Source organism: Rhinopithecus bieti, unplaced genomic scaffold (assembly GCF_001698545.2).
Source record: "Rhinopithecus bieti isolate Rb0 unplaced genomic scaffold, ASM169854v2 scaffold_17971, whole genome shotgun sequence".
NCBI classification, from domain to species: Eukaryota; Metazoa; Chordata; class Mammalia; order Primates; family Cercopithecidae; genus Rhinopithecus; species Rhinopithecus bieti.
The window spans coordinates 764,630-784,858 of NW_016809834.1; the positions used below are offsets into that span (position 1 = coordinate 764,630).

A 20,229-nucleotide genomic window follows, 5' to 3' on the forward strand; every position below is an offset into this window, starting at 1 on the left:
ACCCTTCCGTTCACACAAAAAAATGTCTCTGTAGCACATGATGCTGTAGGATAGCATTGTAAATCCCTTATTGTCACTTCAAGAATGTTCATAGTATCTTCACCAGGAATAGATTCCATCTCAAGAAACCCTTTCTTTTGCTCATCCATAAGAAACAACTCCTTATTCATCAAACTGATTATGACATTGCATACATTCAGTCATATCTTGAGGCTCCACTTCTAATTCTAGTTATCTTACTATTTCCAGCACATCTGCAGTGACTTCCTCCACTAAAGTCTTGAGCCCCTCACAGTCATCCATGAGAGTTAGAATCAACTTCTTCCAAACTCCTGTTAATATTGATATTTTGACCTGTCATGAATCAGAAATGTTCTTAATGGCATCTAGAATGGTAAATCCTTTCCAGAAGGATTAACTTTGACCAGATCCATCAGAGGAATCATTATCTATCATAGCTATAGCCTTACAAAATGTATTTCTTAAATATTAATACTTGAAAGCAAAAAAATATTCCTTAATCCATGGACTGCAGAATAAATGTGGTGTTAGTAGGCATGAAAACAACATTAATCTATTTGTACATCTCCATCAGAGCTCTTGGGTGACCAGGTGCACTGTCAATGAGCAGTAATCTTTTGAAAGATACCTATTTTTTCTGATCAGTAGGTCTCAACAGTGAAGTTAAAATATTCAGAAAACCATGCTGTAAACAGCTATGCTGTCATCCAGGCTTTGTTGTTCCATTCATAGAGCACAGGCCAAGTAGATTTAGTACAATTCCTAAGGGCTCTTTGATGTTTCAAGGGCATTAGTAAAAGATTTAGATAAGCTGCAAAAGAAAACAAAAGGAGAAGGAGGAAAGAAGGAAGAGAAGAAGAAAAGCTGTGACTAGATTATAGAAGGTGAATTTTTCCTAATATATATTATATAATTATGAATACTAAAATATAATTTAGGAAAGAAAAACTAAGCACTGCCAAGTATTATTTGCCTTTCAAAAATGGAAGTTAGGTTTTAATCAGTGCATTTCCTGAATGCACACTCAGGAGATCTCCCATATCAGGTACTACCCACCTCTCAGTGAAAATCACACCTCTTTCTTCCAAGCTCTGCAGACATTTCCAAGATGCCCACCTTCCATTGACCATTTTTATCTTCCTCTTGCTTCCATTGACTGTCAGCACCAGGCTTACAGTAGATGCTCAAATGCTTGTTGAATACTTTGAACTTAAATAACTATAATTGGGCTTTTTTCCTTAGATTTAAAAGAATGTTTAAGAAATGACTTAGTTTTATATTTTAAAAGTTGTACTTGGCCATGAGAAATTAGTATCTTCTGTGAAGAAGGCAGAAGCATTCCAAATATTCTGAGGATTATTCTTTACTAATGTAGCTTTTGCAGCTTTTAATATTTAGATATCACAGGGTCTGGTGAGTAGGAGTCTCCAAAGTTTAGCCTACCTGATTGTCTTCTTTTCTTTGTTCTTTCTATACTTCCAACTTCCTTTGCCTTCCAACCCCATCCCATGCCAACCATGTCCTTCCCTGCCTTTCAACCACCACTGCCTCCAACAATGACAGACCTCAAGGGAAATCAGAAAAGGATAGTCCTACAGATTAAAGTAGAAGGAGGAAAAGAGTCTAAGCACCCAGTAGGTATTTAATAAATATCTGTTTCATAAACGAATAAATGAGTTATGTGCAGCTAGGCATCTAGAATGAGTAACTTGGGAGAGAGAAGGAGGACAGAAGGATGATCTGGGAGAAGTGGGAAGTGGCTCAAGACAAAAACATGAGAGCTTCCCACGGGGTGGGTAGAAAAAGAAAACTTCTCTTTTAAGTAGTGGAGAGCTATGAAGGAGAGGGTCATAGGAATTGCCACTATTTGGGAGACTTTCCTTCCCTCTCTGGTTGGACCACATTTCAGACAAACAGCATAGTCATACCTTTTTGCATATTCAGTCCACAAACCTACTTACTGTTTTTCTCATTCTGTACCCAATTAGGTAGGAAGAGAAGCATGGGATGATGGGATGGCTGGGGTAGTGTGGGGTTAGGGGATGGGATTAGGGAGTGGGACAAGGCTAAACCCATCTCACTGTGCCACTAATCTCAGGAGTTATCATGTTATCCAGTAATTCCTAATCCCACTTGATTCTATGAGCAGCTCTCTGGTGAACAGAGTTCATGGTATGAAAGATGTAATCAACTCAGTGTGCATATCCATTGTTTTGTCACTGATACAATGGCAGACATTCCAAAAATGAATCTTCACCTCGCCTGTCAAAGCCTATCTATTCTAATTCCCCACCCTGATCTTGGAAAACTACAAAAAGGACCAATTACCCTCTGAGTTAGTTAGAGCCTCATTTGTACTCACTAAGGAATCACATACAGGCACACAACCCTTCCAACAGCATAACTGGTACTGACTATTAACCTAGATCAATAGTCTCAACAGAAAAGGTCAAAGGTCCAATGGGCTCTGGGAACCCCAGACCACATTACTCTCCACCTTGCCCAACTTGACAGACAAGCTCAATTGCCCAGGCTGTTCCCTTTCAGTCAGTACATTGGCAAACAACTTCAGAGCTTGAAACTAACAGTCCTTTTCTTTATATTAAGTACCAAAAAAGGTAAATAATAATAAGCAGAAGATGACAAAGAAGGAATAAGAACAAAGAGAATAAAACAAGACAAAGATTTCCATTGCCGACTCACTTTTTATAAAAAATATACATAATTTTGCAGATTTCCTCTATGGGAGACTTCATTTTATAATGAGAGATTTGTGGCAATTCTGCTATATGGCATATAGCAATCTGTATGGCTGAGTAACAGCACACTCGAGGGTATGGCTAAATATCTTGGCCCTGAGTTTTGAGGGGACTCTTGCTATTGAACACTCAGAAGGTCCCCCAGCATTAAAAAATGACGAGAAGTTCTTACACATATAAACAAATCAGAAACTGCCTACATTTGTTTTCTATTGCTGCTACCACACGTTATCATAAATTTAGTGTCTTAAAACAATACAAGTTGATTATTTTGCAGTTCTGTAGCCTAGAATTCCTATACGAGTTTCACTGTACTAAAATCAGTGTATAGAAAGGGCTGCATTCCTTCTGCACACTCTCGGTGAATTTCTTGCCTTACCTTTTTCATCTTCTAGAGGCCACTTGCATTCCCTGACTCCTCCAGCTTCAAAGCTAGGAATGTTGCATCTCTCTGAACATTCTTCCTTATTCACATCTCTCTGAGACTTTCCTCTTTGGCTTCCCTCTTTTAAGTACCCACGTAATCACAGGGGACCCACCCAAATAATCCAGGATACACTCCCTATTTTAAGGTCAACTGACTTGCAAACTTAATCCCCCTTTGCCATGTAAGCCAACATATTTACAGGTTACAGGGATCAAGACTTGGATATCTTTGGAGGGGGCATTATTCTGTCTAACACACTTCTCTGTTACTATCAAGGCAAATCAGAGGACCTGCCTCTTTCTTTCCAAAGCTTCCTTCGATGGCTATTCTCACCTAATTTCACCTGTCTAAAAAGTTTTAAAGGAAGTCTAGAACTGAAAATCCCCCAGGGAGAATCCTGGGCCCTTTTAGGCAAGCATTGGGCAAGACTAATTTTAATGGAAATTATGTAAGCCTTAAAAGAAACACAACTGCTGGGCTGGGCGCGGTGGCTCAAGCCTGTAATCCCAGCACTTTGGGAGGCCGAGACGGGCGGATCACGAGGTCAGGAGATCGAGACCATCTTGGCTAACACGGTGAAACCCCGTCTCTACTAAAAAATACAAAAAACTAGCCGGGCGAGGTGGCGGGCGCCTGTAGTCCCAGCTACTCGGGAGGCTGAGGCAGGAGAATGGCGTAAACCCGGGAGGCGGAGCTTGCAGTGAGCTGAGATCCGGCCACTGTACTCCAGCCTGGGCGACAGAGCGAGACTCCGTCTCAAAACAAAAACAAAAACAAAACAAAAAAAAGAAACACAACTGCTGACAAGTGAGAATTTCAGTAAATAAATACATTGCACACAAGACAGATAATTACATTTTAAGCCAGTAATGCCAGTAAACATAAAACAAAACAATGTAGCACAAGTACTGAAAATTTAGATAGACTAACAGACTTTTTTGAAGTCATTTTTAAGGATAGCTTATTTTCTTCTTCCTTTCTACAGAAGCATAGAAATGTATTCAATAAATATGCAACAGAAGGACAATCAATCTAATATCAAAGTGACTAGAGAGTTAATGCCAGGGTTTCGTGTGTATGCTGACATTCCAGAATGGAGAGGACTGAAGGTCGGAGACTCTGGGTAACCTGCACATTAAGAACATCTTCAAGATATCGGGGGCAAGATAGAGTCCTTTCTATTCTACACAAAGGGGCAGATCTAAAATCATAGTCCCTCAAAATCTCTACCTAAAAATTTTTGCGAGGTTTGAAGAGAGCTTTGTTCCAAACTCCAGTGCACACAACATAAACACACATTATCAATACTTACAATAAGAGATTGGAATTAAGGTGCATACCACCTCCCAAAATTTTTCAAAACTGCTTCTAATCACAAAAAGGTAAATTAAAATCCTCTCTATGTGAGAGTAGTTTGAAAGGTAAATAATGGAAGTAGAAAGGAGATGTACATTTGTTGAAACCTATTATGTACCAGGCACTTTACATAACTTATTTTTATTTGATCTTCACAATAATTGGCAAGGTGTGTGTTGCAGGATACTAAGAGGTCATAGGTTTTAGAAGGCTAAGAAATGACTTAAAACTTCACATCTAGTAGTTGGTATAGCAGAGATTTGAACTCAAGAATATCTGCCTCTAAAAATTAGCCATATACTATGACAACACATCCCAAATAAAGATGTATAGTAAGTACTTGGCTCTTCATAGATATTATATAAAATATGGGACAATATTAGTGATATACCTAAATTTAGGCATTAGAAAGAAGTCCTTCTTAATTTACTCTGTAATTGTAACTCAGTTGTTCATCTTACAGGTCCCTACAGTAGTAATTAAACATTCCTTTCTTTGTATTGTATGTGTTTTCAAACTGCTAGTAAAGATCCTTGGTCAGCAGCCTTTGTATCTTTTGGCATTTTGCTGCTAATGCTCTGTAAACATGGGCAGCCAAGGAAAATGCAGATGGTGCTATGGAACACAAACCACGACAACATATGGTATACATTTAGTCCTAACAAAGTGTGCTTCTTAACCTCTGGGTGTCGCTTCACCATTCCTTTATAAGACTACTCATTTCCAAGGAAGGTTTAGTTTCCAAAACCAGGGCAACAGGCCCACATGTGTTGTATGGCCATTCAGATGCACAGATTATGTGTCCTAATACCGTTAAGCAAGTGCATTTAGCACATGCTTCCTAGCACTATGGTGTGTATTTATGAACTGTTTCACCCAGATGGTAAGCTCCTTGAGGACAAATGCCATGCCTGAAATCTCACCTTATTAACTGTGCATGGCAGAGTAACAATGTTATCTATCTTGTATATAGAGACATACAACCTATAAATTGCTCTTCTAGGTAAACCTCCTAACTACCTTGCTACATTGTGACAATTGCCACATCTTCTAGATGAGGCTCACAGAAGCTAAGCAATTAGCCAGAATCACAAACTAACAGCTAACATTTTCTTATTGCCCACAAGAGAAGGTTTTCTTGTCTTGCACCACTTTATTGTTTTTATTACAAAGGTCAATGTCTACTGGCCTTTTAATAAAAGTAATTATTATTTAGTTAAGCACTAAGGTATACATGTGCAAGGCATTGTTCTAAGGGTTTTTACAAATAATAACTCATTTAATCCTCCTAACCATCCCATGAGATAGATACTAGTTTTATCCACATTTTACAGATAAGGAAACTGAGGGACAGAGAGATTAACTTGTCCAAAATCAGAGGACTGGTAAACAGTAGCAGTGAAATTTGAATCCAACAGTGATGTGTGCTCCAGAGTGTGTGCTCTTAAACATACACTATTCTGCTTGAATAAGAGTCTACAAAGACCCTTACTCAGGACATAGGAGGAGTTGTTCAGCAAGAAAAAAGCATGTTTACTCCTCCTTATTTGATTTATTTGATTTATTTGATTATATTCTAAAGCCTTTCCTCATGCCAATAGAACTCCACGTATTATACTAAACTTTCCTGCACTGAAGGCATATGCAATGGTTACCTTAATTGACACATAAAATACCCAAAACAAAATACCCTGAGACTCAAGGATTTTTTGTTTCATGAATTAGAGACCAAAAACAAACAAAAAAATTGCCTAGGCATCAGAAGTGTTATAAACTCACATTTGTAAGTCTTTCTTGGGATTTTCAGATTTCTTATACAAGATTTATTTTTTTGTCTGAAATATTTCAGTGCTCACTCAATGCCTGAGTTTGAAAATTATCTAATCCTTTTTAATTTTTTCATTTTCAGCTACTTTGCCTTCAGGCATAGGGCAGGGTAAGCACTTGCTTTCAATACGATGTTTAACACTTTTTATGTTTTTATTTCAGTCGTCTTGAAAACATGCTAGTAAACATCCAAACATATTGTAAAGATTTAAAATTCGGGGTGTGTATACATATATCAACAGGAGTTATGAATTATGTATATTGCAGGCCTATATAAATTAGATTTTGAAGAACAAGCATCACAGTAGTCAAGCAGGTCATAATAAGACATTCCATGTGAAATGTAAAAACTATCTTGAATAAATTATCTGTAAGTTAACATTCTTAGTAGAATTACATATTTATTATTTCTGGGTTTGTGATATTGCTTTAATGCATTTTGGCTAACTGTTGTAATGGCATATTAAGAAACCATTTCAGGCCTTTTTTCCTCACTGGAATTTGCAGACTTTTATTTCCATTTGAACTAAAATAATATAATATTAAAAACAATTACCCACTTCCCAATGTAGAATACCATTTTCTTCTGCCCAGAAATATTTAATTAAAGCAGGATATAACTTCAGTAATTATTTTTACACAGAATGACTCTTAAGTTAATAGTCAATTGTAAGACTAAAAATTGGGAGACTGACAATCAAAACAATCTTAAATGCTTTGTTTATGTGATGAAAATGAGTGATCCTTTAATTCCCTCACACACATTAAACTGATTTCACAGACTTTCTGTACTGGTGTTTAACATAGTCAAGTGCTTGAGGTTATGTAAAATAAACAATCTTGAGATCTTATTGCAAATGTTTGCAATTTATGATGTAAACTGATTTGTGAAGAAAAAACAGGATCCTATGTCGCTGAAGCCAAAGAGGCATTTTTCAGAAATCAAAATAGTTCCGAAATTTGAGCACTGCATTATACTAAAGTATTACCATCTGAGGACCCAAAAAAGTTATAAATTTGGGGAAAAACTCAAAATAGATGTACATCAGTTCAGCTCCAAGCAAAGACACCAATCTTACTGTGTCTCTTGTATCATAGGGTCCTTAACACTAATGATGTCTTAACTAATCTCTTTTAACTCAGTGTTCCCCAGCCATGGATTTTGCAACTTGGGAAGGTTTTGCACGCCTAAAAGATTTGGGGAGCAGGGGGTGGGGGTGTCCTTTATTAATTATATTAGGATTATTGAGTTTCGACCCAAACTACAAGCATGTTGGGTCTTATTTAAAGTGAAGAATTCCTCAGACCCCTTCTTGGCATGGTTCGGGGAACTCCGGGTTTGGACCTCTTGTTCACACACCGAGGTGCCCGCCAGATAGTTTAGACACTGGCATTCCGGGAGAGCGGGCCTTGAGTGAGCCTGTGTGGGAGTCTGACCCGAAGCCCGAGACCCCACAGGGCCAAGGAAACCAGCCTCTGTCCTCCTTTAGTCTTGAGGGAGCAGACGCAGGAGTAGGCAAGCGCGCCGCGAGCTCCCGGAGTGCACTGGTCCCACAGGCCGTGCCCGACTGGAGCACTGCGGATGGGGCCAAGAAACTTTGGCCTTTCTCGCCGAACCTGGCTGCCTCCGCGGGCCTCTCCGCCTACCGCGCTCCCGCCGCGGCCCGACTCCTGCGGGACTCCGAGCCCGACCCACCCGGCTCCTACCGCCCGGGACATTCCAGACCCACCTACGCCGGGTCGCCGCGCTCCTGTACCGATACCCCGCAGCTTAGCCAGCGAGGCCTGGACACACCGCCTCCTTTGACCTCGGGCTTCCCCCGCGCTCCGCCACGTGGGACAGACTGGCCCCGAGTCGGAGCCACCATCTCCCCTGCCCCAGGGTCTCCAGGCTCCGAACCCGTGTTGGGATCTGGGTTAGGATTAGCGTTTGGAGCTTGGAGCCTGTCTGTTAGGACCCCTGGCCCCGGCGCCGACTGGAGCTCGCTGGAGACCACAGGACCATGGCGGATGGCCTGGTTGCTTCAGGGCGCACCAGGCCCGCAGGCAGATGTTTATTATAAAAACTATCTACGTTCATCAACCAGGAGACCCGCAAGGCCTGCGCACTGAATACGGCCCAAATCCTGTTCAGTGGTCTTTGAAAGTTCAAAGAAAGAAACCTATCGCCTACGTCTATGCTGAGGAACAGCTTTGAACACGAGCTCAGACCTGGGAGAGGGCCAAGTGGGGGTGGTGGGGAACACTGCTGGAGGATGTGGGGTTTTGTCAGGGGTTTTACACACCCTCCAGCACGAGGGTGGGGAGTCTCAGGGGACGCTCAGAACACTTCAGTCTTCGCGGAAGGTCCCGTCTTCACAAGAGCCCGCGCGGGAAAGAAAGTTCCTGTCTCGGACCTGGTCAGGGCCGAGTCTTCAAAGTCTCCATCTATCCCCACACAGGCAGCACCTTTGGGCTTTACTAGTGGGATTTCTTCCAGAAGAAGGGGGCTACGACACGGGGAGAGAGAACTCCTCATTATTTTCAAGGCCAGGCTTTTCCTAAACCCGATTCTGGCTTCCACCTTCTAAATTTAACCAATAAAGAAGCTACTTCAGCCAACCCTAAACAGGAGTGTGAGATGGGGAATCCGCCCTCCACAGTGCCCTCGCCGGCCCGCCTTTGCGGCTCCTTTCCCGCTCCAAAGTCAGCACCTGCCCCGCTCCAGAGAGGGTCAACGAACTGGGACTGCTTGTCGATTATGCCATACCAAACTCAGGTTGATTTCGCACCGCAGGATCCCTCTTTCCTTCCTCCCAAAAGTGTCCCCAGATAAAGGTTGAAATTATAGCAAAATGAATAACAAGAGTCCATCTTGGGGAAGGAAGTTACTCTATCCTGTTATTTTACTTATTATCTGTTCTTTCATTAATTTGGTATAACCCTGTTTCTATGCTGGGTGGATAAAATGGAGGGGGCCGGCGGCGAGAAATGCGCTCAGCGCTAGCGACAGCCACACAGCCACCCTTCTTACTGCCCCTTGACCGCAGCACGTAAGAGCAGAGGCAAGCACTTTTCCAAGTTGGTATATTCGAGAGAGTGATACGCATTAATCAAAAGGGAAAAGGGAAAGACTATCCCGGATATTTTAATAGTAACAGGAACAAAGATGACGCGAACCCCATCAAATGAAACGATATTTTCATTCAATTGATCGCAAAGTGTCTTCAATTATAACTTGGCACTTATTTAAAAGGTTTAACAGAAGTGGAGGCGACACATTTTGTACTGACAACACGTCATGAGATAACATCTTTGTTTAAAATAACTTAATACACTAGAAAAAATATGTCAAATATAAATAATTTTGTTTTCATGGAGAACAAATAGTTACAAAGCTCAACCGCATACCAAAGTTCAGTTAGAAGAGCTTTTCCTCTTTCTTGTAAATTAGAAGGTAAAACAAAACAAAACAAAACAAAACAAAACCCACAAACTTAGGCTTGCCAGCGAATTGGGATACACATTGGCTTAGTCCAAAGTATCCCAGTTTAAATAGCTACATGAATTGAAACAAACAACCAAAAACAAAACAAAACAAAAGTTTCTTGAATAGATACACCTTTGTGAGATAAAATGCAAATGTTGAAAGTCAGTCCACACATTATAGCCAAAATAAACTTTGTTCGTGTGTATCAACATATCTTACACAAACCTAGTGCCTGTATCTAGCTGGGTGTTATTTAAGGTGAATTTGACGGGATAGAGAGGGGGAAATAAAGCACTGTCTTCAAATAGGACTTCAGGAAACCAACAAGAAGGAACACAAGAAAAGGGGAATGGTGGGAACTAACATTGATTGAGCGCCTACTGTGTCTGGCACAGCGAGGCGCTGCACCTTCATTATTTCATTTGGTGGTCTTGTTTTCTTTTTCCTTTCCCATGTTCTGCCCACCTCTGTCTTCTTAGGACAATGAGTGTAATTTTTTCCCTTTCTGGCTTTTTTCTTTTGTTCCCCAGGATCGAAGACAGGGCAAATATATATAGATAGATAGATAGATAGATAGATGGATATAGATATCAATTTCCAGATGCTTTTGGTATTGTTTTTCATAGTGAAGATGAAAATGGAGTGAGTGCATGGGAGATAAGGGGGTGGGAGGAGACACACCATCAATGGAATACAAGTAACATGCAAACCGGAATTTACTGTCAGCAGTCCGGACAGTTTTGCCATAATAATTTCTCAGAGAAATCATTGTCTGTGGCATCTTTTTGTGTTAATATTATTTTTCTCTCTCCTCGTTTCAATATTTTCTCTTTTCTTGCTCTCCCATACATGGTGGGTTTAAACTCAAAGCATCTGATTCAACGTAAAAGGAGGCCCGCCTCTCTTATCAAATTTCTCGTATTAACGTGAACTTCGCAGAAAAAGGTCAGTTTCAAAACCTGTGAACTTCCCAGCTGCGCACTTTTTTCATCTTAGTTTTTCAAATGAGTATACCTCTTCTTTCTGCTTTGCCTTCTTAGCGCATTTTAAAAAACACACATTTAAGTTGGTAACTCCCCCACATTCTCTCGAGATTCGTCTGGGTTGTTTTTCCATATTTTAAAATGTATAAAATACTTTAATTTTAAAATTTGTTTTTGCTCCTTGGTTCTCCAATTTCAGCTTCTGCCAAATAGTAACAAGAAATAAGTTCCCTTTCTCTTTTTCTCTCCGGTTTGTCTTTCAATTTTTTTGTTTGCTCATTTTTTATTGTTAACAAGATTTTTTTTTTTCTATGCAAGAGTCCATCGTTGCGGCTTTGCGGTGAGCCAAACTCCGAGGTTCCAGCACTCCCCTGTCCAGTCTCTCTCCTGACTCCCCCAAACCCGCTCCTACAAAACCGAATTCTAGGCCCTCGGGTAGGAAAACGGGCAGGAGCCACAGCGCCTGGGTGCCTCCTGAGATCCCTGGTCCTGCGTGGAGTCTGGCTTTCCGAGTCCAGGATGCGAAAGGGAACAAGGGACGGTCAGTGAAGAGGGAAGAGGGCCGGCTCTCGAAGTCTGAAAGGGGTAACGGAGAAGCAGCGGGGCGCGGAGGGCGTGCAGGCTGAGTACCGCGAAGGAGGCGCGACATTGGTGCTGGCGTTGGCGTCACAGACCCAAGGCTGCGGCGTGCTTTTTGGCTTTCAGTCTGAGATCTGCGATGCTGGAGTTCTTACTGGTGGTCTTGGCGGCTGCTGCGGCCGCCACTACCGAGGCGGCGGAAGCCGAATCCGCGGCCAGCGTGGCGAGCGGCAGTCCGAAGGGCGGCGCTGGGAACATCATGTAGGGCGCGTGCGCGGCCAGGTGCGGATGCAGGTGGTGGTGCGCGTGCGCCACAGCGCTGTCCAGCTGCAGCTGCGCCTGAACCTGAAAGGACAAGGGCGTCACGTTGCAATGACTATCCTAGGGTGACAACAGAATAGAAACAGAGCATTAACGGCGTCCAGCTTGGCCAGAGAGAGAGTTGGGTTGTGTTTGGGCACGGGGAGAGGGCATTTGGCTGTGCATCTTGTTCCGACAGTGACCTTCTCAGCCTGTTGCTGAATCTGGGGTTCCACATGGATACTCCACTGCCCCCTGGGTCTCCGAAACTCAGTTGGGGTAGGTTTATTTCCCTGGACCCCGGGAACACCCGTCTGCAGGAATGTGGCCGTCTCCCTTGGGAACTGGGCTGAAATGGTATATTGGAAAGACTGTGGGTGAGGATCCTTACTCTCTTCTCCTGATGCTGCCATGCATCTCTTACCCCACTACCAAAACAACGGAGGACCAACAAGCAAACTACGCAACTTTTTTATGTCATTCAGGGAAGTTATTCCATCTGCCCCACAATTGGCACACTTGTGAGTCGGTACTTCTAACCTTTACTGCCATAAGAATTACCCAGGGATCTCGTTAAAATTCAGATTCTGATTCAGAAGGTCTAGGTTGGGGCCTGAGATTCTGAATTTCTAACAATCTCCCAGACAGTGTTGTTGCTGCTGGCCCAAAGATTACCTTTTGAGCAGTAAAGGTCTCCTTTTAAAGTCACCCCCTCTCTTTCTTCAGTCATTCTCCCTTGTTTCCAAAGCCCAGCATTAGGATGCCAGAGTCCTGTGGCACCAAGAGAGCTAAGATCTCCCTGACACTGAGTCTCAATTCATGGGCACACCTATGTGTCTCCCCATCCAAGTCAGTGGAGACTGACAGCTAATTCATGACATCACAGCCATGCCAAGCAGGGGTCCTGGCTGAGGATGGGGAAGGTCAGACACTGGTTGGGAAAGGATTTCGCCCTCAGGCTTGGAGAGCGGGGAGTTCAGAGCACTGGGATTTCCCAGGATTAAATCATTGCTGCAGGCTGTCCTTTTAAAATATACTCTTAAAAGTTTCTTTATGGCTTAGGGTTTGCAAAGGCAGGGCAGCCCTGGGAAGACCAAGACTTCTCTCTTTACCAGAGATGAAGCTTTGTTTGCAGAAACAGATTTAAAAACAAAAGAAAGAAAAAACGAAAGTATGAGCTGGGAGTACTCGTGTTTATTTATTTTTCTTCTGTCAGAGTTATTTAATGTGACTAAGAGGTAGAAAATACCTGCAAAAGTATCTACAGGGTTGCCTTAGAAATACCTTAGGACTAATCTCTCTATTGGATTTGACAAAATCTTAATCAAAAGACTTTTCTTTTCTCTCTCTCTAAGGGCAACATTTAGTGTATTTTAAAGGGCCAGTTACTGCCCCCAGGCCTCTTCAGGGGTTCCTATGAGGACAGAAGGGAGTAGGCATTCAGGCCCTTAATGCTGTGTAGGTTTTTAAAGGGTAGTGGGTCCACTATATCATCTCAAAATAGATTATCCAACTGCGCAGACATTGACATCTGGGCTCAGAGATAGGTGATGTTCAACAGTTCAAGCAAACAGTCAGGTATTTTTATATTTAAAAACAGCTTGAAACTATACTGTACTTGCCTGCTGAAATGGCATCCTTAAAGCACCTACGTTGACATAGGGTGCGACTCTACAAGCTTCAAACTGGCTGGCAGCCCCTATGAGAACACCTGTAAAAAGTACAAAAGAAAAATAATGTGAGGTTAACATTTGTAGCATTTTTCAGGGTTCCAAATGGTACAAGATAGAACTAATTACTTTGAAATTGGACTATTATCTTTCTAAATTGCATCCAAAATTTAAATAAATATAAGTTACTCCCAAACTTTAGGACTCTATTAACAGCCTTTGAGGATTATTAAGTCAAGAACTATTGTCATTTTTGGGGTTTATTTTTTCTGTCATTGTAATAGTAATATTCACTACTTCTCTCTTTGCTCAGACTATCAAATGTTCCTTGTATAAGAAGCATACCTTTATGGAGTTGATTTTCTTGTTTTCTACATTTAGCTCTTCGATTTTGAAACCAAACCTATAGGTTGGAGGGAGAAAAAAAAAATAAAACCTAGATATTATGACTAAATATTTTTTTTAATTACAAGAGTGCAAAGAGAAAAGAATCGTGGTTTAGATAAGAACTGGGAGATATAGCAAGCAATCTTTGAATTGTATAAAACAGCCTCAATTTCCAAAGTTAAACATGTAAATTAACTAGAGAAATAGAAAGATAAATTTTATAGACTTTTGCAAGATACATTACTATTAGTCCTGATTTCATCTTTTCACATAACAGAGTCCCCATGGCCTAAAACTCTACTTGGTACCTGATACCAATATGATAATGTGTTTAGATATTTGCCCAGTTAAGACCTGAGAAGAATGTGCTCACTAATAGCCTGTAATGTTAATTAGCTTCATCTTAAAGAAAAACCAAACACCACAGCAATAATAACTCTTTTGGGGAGAAGGAGTTGTAAGGGTTGGGGAGAGGTAATTAGTGTCATAAAAGCCTCACTACAAAGAAGTTTAGAATTTCTCTGTTCCTCTGTGCAGCAGAGTGAAACACAGTAGCAGAATAATTGTGTACCATTATCATGATAATCTAATTTGCTTCTTTAGAAAAAGCCACTGCTTGCAGTTAGGATAGTAGGAAAACATCTAGAAAATAACTAAAATGTAAATAAAAGTATGAAACAACAATAAAGTACACTTCTTAAGAGAAAAAAAGAAAAGCATTCAGCGAAAGGAGAATGAAGTATGTATAAAGCGAGTAACTCTTAGGTACTTTGTTCTCCTGGATGTTACCTGCTTAAACTTGACAACTTTTACAGGCAGTATGACAGATTTTTAAAAATTCAAATAAAGCTTGCTTTTGTATTCCACTTTCAATAATAAAGCATATTGATTGACTCACAAATTAAAGTTTTAAAACTCCATTAAAGTAAAATACTGCCTCAGAGCTTTTATTGCTATGTTTTTGAAAGCAAGTGTTATAGTCAATGTAAATCTTCAAAAATTTCTCTGCTATTTAGTATAATAGAGGGTGGATTGCGTGCCAGGGTGGCATCCTTTGTGTAATTCACATGGCCTGAGGCTTCTTGCCTTTTTTTCCTCTAGAAGAGGTGGAATTAAGATACTAATAATCATAACTGTAATAATTATCATCATGTTTTTAAGGGGTTGCTGAGCCTCTGGAGATCTCAGTGCACAGAGCAAAGCAGGAGAGGCTTAAAAAGGAAGGCTCTGCTGCTGATGCTGTGATGACCAAGGCAGCCTATTATTACTTTTCCTCTTCAACGTGACTGCTCTTTTTTTTTTTTTTTTTTTCCTGATCCTGTTACAAGATGCGGGAAGCCCCTTAAGAATTGTGCATAGTTCGCTACAGATGGTGGTCTCTGTGCCCAGAGACCCAGGGAGTATCTGTTACAGCGATACTTTGTAACAGCTGCAGATGTGCGGGCCTAAAACTGCTCCATGTGTTCAAACAAATAATGACCATCATTTTATTCTATTTTATTATTTGAGCGGAAATATAATCTGAAACATTTACATTTGTTCCCCCTAAGGCCAGAAGGATATGTGTATGTGAAAGTACACAATTTGCTCCTTTAAATGACCCCAAAGCCTATTTTTGCTATCACATTTGCCTCCACGACCAATAAAGAAAATGTTTCAATCCTAACTTCATTGGGTATGGCACGTGCTGGGGGGGCAGGTTTTGGAAATATAAATACTAAGATATGTGGTTTGTTTTAAAATCTAATTTCTTTAGGGTCAGTTTCGTTGGCTTGGTTAAACAAATGAACAAAGAGTGACCAAAATGCGTTTATTTCTCCGCTATTTCACACACAGTTTGAGATCGACCGCTAACAGCAGACTGTAAATTTCTGCACTTAACAGTTACTAATTTTCTTTATAGTCTGAACATCTATAAACCTAATTGGGATATCCGCTTGACAAACCTAGACCCTGCAGAGCAGACCTTCAAGGAAATCAAACTCCAGAGAGCAAAATACTCCTTGGAACTTTCAAGGCATCCAGAGATAAAACGTTTTCTGTGGGATTTTTTTTTTTAAGCCTTATAAAAGTAGGCCCATTAGGATTAAACCACATTAAAGCCAGCGCGAGGCGAGGGGGGTGTGGTTTATAGAAACTCTGGGAGAAAGCCCAGCACAGCTTTCTTCTTCTGGGAACATATGTTAGGATGGAAAAAAAAAGGGAGGGGAGTGCTATAGGACTAAGAACTACTTTGGAAAATAAGACCTCTAGTAAAGATATCTCTTTCCTTCTCATCTTACACCAGACACTAGAACCGCCACCTCCCGAGTGTGTTCCCCAAGCCTCTTTCCAACCCCAGGCTCTCTCTGCTCCCTGGGCCCTCGACCTCCTGGCAGCTGGGTACCTGCACTCGGGCCTCCGACAGGCCCAGTCGCTGGCTCAGTTCCTCTCGCATGAAGGCGTCGGGATAGTGGGTCTCGTCAAAAAGCCTCTCCAGCTCATTGAGTTGCTCCAGGGTGAAATTGGTCCGACTTCGCCTCTGCTTGATTTTGGTCTGGCCTTCGTCCTCCATCCCTTTCGCATCCTCTTTACGATCTTTCAGCTCCGGGGACACTGGAGGGGGCACCCCAGCGGGGCCACACATGCATCCATGCGCACACACACGAACACACACACACACACACACACACACACACACACACGGACAAAAACAGCACAGCAAATCCTGTTACCAGATTTGTCGCAAAAAAGGATAGAGAATCGTTCCCCCTCGTGGAATCCTGATCCGGCTTCTCACCCCACCCGGAGGAAGAATATCCCAGAGAAGCGCAAAGGTCAAGTCTGAGCAGCCGCCTGGGGCAAGGTGGGCAGTCAACCACCCACCTCCTCCGCAAAGGTACCTCCACTCACTGTCCACCCCACAGTTCCCGGCCTTCCCCAGCAAACGCCAAATGCTTTCCACTCACTTTCGCACTCACTTTCTCCCGAGCACTCCCAGAAATCAAAGGCGCAGCGCCAGGCCTCTCACAGAGCAAGGTCTGGACATAAGGGCGCGGCAAGGCCACCCACTGGCCTCTCACACCGGCCATTCCCAGAAGGCTGACTCGTTCTCAGGCCAGCTCTCACCACCTCCGGCTCTCTGCCTACCGCAAACTTGCTGGTCTAATTTAGGAACAATTGGGCCGAAGGGTATCAGCGAGAGAACCAGACCCCGGTGTAGTGCCGTACAGGGAGCCGCATCCGCAGACATCCCTCGCTGCCCCTGGGCTCAGGCCAAACCCTGCATAAGGTACCCTGGGCAGCCAGGTAATCTCCGTTCGCCCTGTCCGACCCGGGTCGCACGAGCACAGGCGCCCACGCCATGTTGGCGGCCCAAAGGGCTCGCCGCCCACGCCGGGCCAGAAGGCAGGAGGCAGAAAACCAGCCTCCGGTGGCGGGCGAAAGCAACCGCTCTCTCTGTTCTCTCTTCGCCCTCCCTCGTGGAAACGCAGACTCGACCCTAAACGCTTAACCCACAGAGATCAACAGGTTCAAGCGGAATATTCGCGATCCTCGGTTTCTATTGGTTGCTCAAAGCCTTTTCATGCAACCAGCAGCTCGGATGTTTAATAAAATATGCATTTTTCTGCTCTGGGTTTGCACACATCCGTTGCCACTGTCCTGTCCTTCTCCTCCCTTTAAAAACAGGAGCTCTTCTAGTGTGAGCATATAGAGTCACCATATGTATATCGCCCTGGAACCTTTACACTCTGCGCCCGAATCAGGGACTCCGGTTTTTAAGGAGTCAAAGCTGAGTTTAGATAGCCGAGGCTGTTTGTAGTTTTTTCCAGCGCAGGATCCAGGCCAGCATGGGTGTTAAAAATCATTTCCGGAAGAGCCAGTCTGCAGAGAAATTAATACTTGTCCTGAGCTTGGAAATCAACAATCCCAGGAATTGCGTCCGCCTGGGGTTCAGATCTGAACCTCGCCGTCAAGCGCGCTGGCGAACCTGTAGTTTGGGCCTGTAGCTGTGGACTCAAGGCCGGGAGGCTGAGCTGGGCACCTTGACAGTAATTCCACCATTTTACAAATTTAGGAAGACCTGGTGCTGGTTTGGAGGAAGAAGAGTCGCTAGATCTCGGCCCTGCGGGGCACTACTAGCTACGGTGATCTTAAGTATTGCCGTATTTTCTAGTTCTCAGAGTTCGTTTTGTGGACATTTGTCCCTTCTTTAGGAAGGAAGTGGATAACATTATAGTGAACATTATGGACCAATTTAATAGCAAATATTTTTACTGATATTGTACTGAAATTAAAATATGAAAACACACCCTTTAGATGCTGCCAATAAGGTGGGAAGGCTTTGTCTCTTACATGTCATCTACACAGTGGATGCCACTCAAAGTTTTGGGGCTTCGAGGAGATGTTCAAATTTCAAGTTGATCAATAGACTTAATAAAATCTCTATTTTTGTCCCCAAGTTTCCAATTAATGATCTAAACAGGAACAGACCGTGTTATAAACAACTTAATTGCTTGCTTAAATATGTGATTTCACGCATGCCACATATTTTCTTAATTGGAAAAATATGGCAGTACACCAGTTACTGCAGGCACCAAGTGCCAAATTAATTTTATTGTTGAACTCTTTTGAATTGTTATAGGATGCTCTGCCATTGAGATAAAGACATTTCCTAACACTGCGCTAGCACCAAAGGATTTTTACTCTAAGAGAACCGAGTACTGGGTGATTGAAAACACTAAAGGAATTGCGTAAATATAGATCCCCACCTCCCCCTCCCCGCCCCAACACACCAAGAAACCGAAACGCCTCGCCGGGGAGAAGCAGCGTAGCCTGGACCCTAGCTTTCGTTGGCTTCCTTCTACCTTCAAAGAGAATGGGAAGTTTTGGCCCCTAAGATCCAAAGATTCAGGGTCTCTGCGGAGTTCGAGGGGTCTTGGCGGCCCCAAACACGAGGCGAGCTTTCCACCTCTCCCCTTCTCCCTCCCCGCAAACTCCTTGCTAGAGGCTAGCTTTAGTCCCGCCGTCCGGTCCGGCACCCCCTCCTGCAGCCCGGCCCCGCGAACTTCCACGTCCGCCTGCGGGCCATCCGGGCCGCGGGCCCATCCTCCGGCTGGTGAAAAATGCATTTCGATGGAATGGGAACATCTGGGAAGGGCGCGCACAAACCCCACACGCTTCCCCCCCAGCAACACACTAGGACCCCACCCACGACCAAGCATACCACCGGACCCCCACCCTTCCACTATCACTCTAGCTTACAAAGCTGGGGTTCAGGGCCCTCTCCGCGTCCCTCTCCCCTCCCCGCTGGGCCTCGGAGTCCTCTCCCGCCCGAGAGGAGTCAGGAAGGAGGGAAGGGGAACCGTTGCCCGGGGTCAGTCAGGTCGTTACCCTCCGTCAGTCGCGGGCTGCCCGGCTCCCTGCTTCTCTCGGCAGCGCCCATGTCCAGCTCCCGGACGGGAGAGCGCCCTCCTCCAGCTCCTCCGCCTGCTCCTCCTCCTCCTACACCTCCTCCGCCTCCTCCGCCGCCGCCTCCGCCTCCTCCGCCGCCGCCTCCGCCGGCCGCCCGGACTGCCGGGCTGCCACGGTCGTCGCGGCCCGTCTCGGTGCAGCCGGTCGGCTCCTTGGCCCCGCGCAGAGGCCCGCTCTCCAGCACCTCCCGGTACGTGATCGCCTCCTTCTTCTCCTTCACTTTCTGGTCAAAAGACTTGGAGACGAACGCCGTAAGTTCTTCCATCGCCGCCGCACGTCAGCCTGGCGCTCAACCTCTGCCAGCCGAGCCCCGCTCTTTTTTTCCTTCTTCTTTTTTTACTGCTCCAGCCCCCCCAGTAATAACACATCAATGGGACAGGAGGTGGGGGAGGAGAGGGAGGAGGAGGAAGAAGAAGAAAAAGAGGAGAAGAAGGAAGAAAGAGGAGGAGAAGTAGGAGAAAAGAAGTAAGAAGAGGAGGAGGAGGAAGAAGAGGAGGAGGGGGAGAAGGGTGAGGAGGAGGAGAGGGAGGAGGAGGAGAAGAGAAGGGGCGGGGGCCGCCGGAGGGAAATGGGAACTGATGCTTCCCTGCCGGAGCGCGCTTGTTCAATGTTAAGATCTTTGACAATTCTTCCTGCGGAGAGTTCAGATCTGATAGCGACGCTGCGCTTGAAGTCTCACTATTTATACTTCCTAAAGGCGGCCCCTTGTTCTGAGTAAATTACCTCCCCGCGCAACTCGGAGTGAGCCCCCTTCCCGGGTAGCAGTCGCGCCTCTACCGGGGTTGGGGAGGGGAAAAGGAGAAGGAGAGAGAGAGAGAGAAAGAGAGAGAGAGAGAGAGAGAGAGAGAGCAGAGAGAGAGAGAGAGAGAGAGAGAGAGAGGAGAGAGAGATTGGAGTTCGGGCGGGCTGGGGCTCGAGTGGAAGGGCAGCACAGGGGAACTGGAGGGGGCGGGGAGAGGAGGCCGGTCCCCGGCCGCTCAGGTTTCCAAATAGCCCC

At 44.0% G+C, this 20,229-nt stretch overlaps 1 protein-coding gene across 2 annotated transcripts; it reads right to left on the reverse strand.

The window, feature by feature from the left end:
- Window positions 1-11,080: 11,080 nt before the first annotated feature.
- Window positions 11,081-19,667, reverse strand: SHOX2 (SHOX homeobox 2). Of its 2 annotated transcripts, none has more exons than XM_017890526.1 (5): window positions 19,152-19,667; window positions 16,165-16,373; window positions 13,737-13,794; window positions 13,344-13,432; window positions 11,081-11,766 (listed from the first exon to the last, which is right to left on the reverse strand). In XM_017890526.1, the coding sequence occupies exons 1-5, from the start codon at window positions 19,495-19,497 to the stop codon at window positions 11,509-11,511; spliced, it is 960 nt and encodes a 319-aa protein (XP_017746015.1). In that variant the 5' UTR covers window positions 19,498-19,667; the 3' UTR covers window positions 11,081-11,508. The 2 variants fall into 2 exon arrangements, with proteins under 2 accessions (XP_017746015.1, XP_017746016.1); XM_017890527.1 differs by having other exon boundaries at window positions 11,081-11,802.
- Window positions 19,668-20,229: the final 562 nt, after the last annotated feature.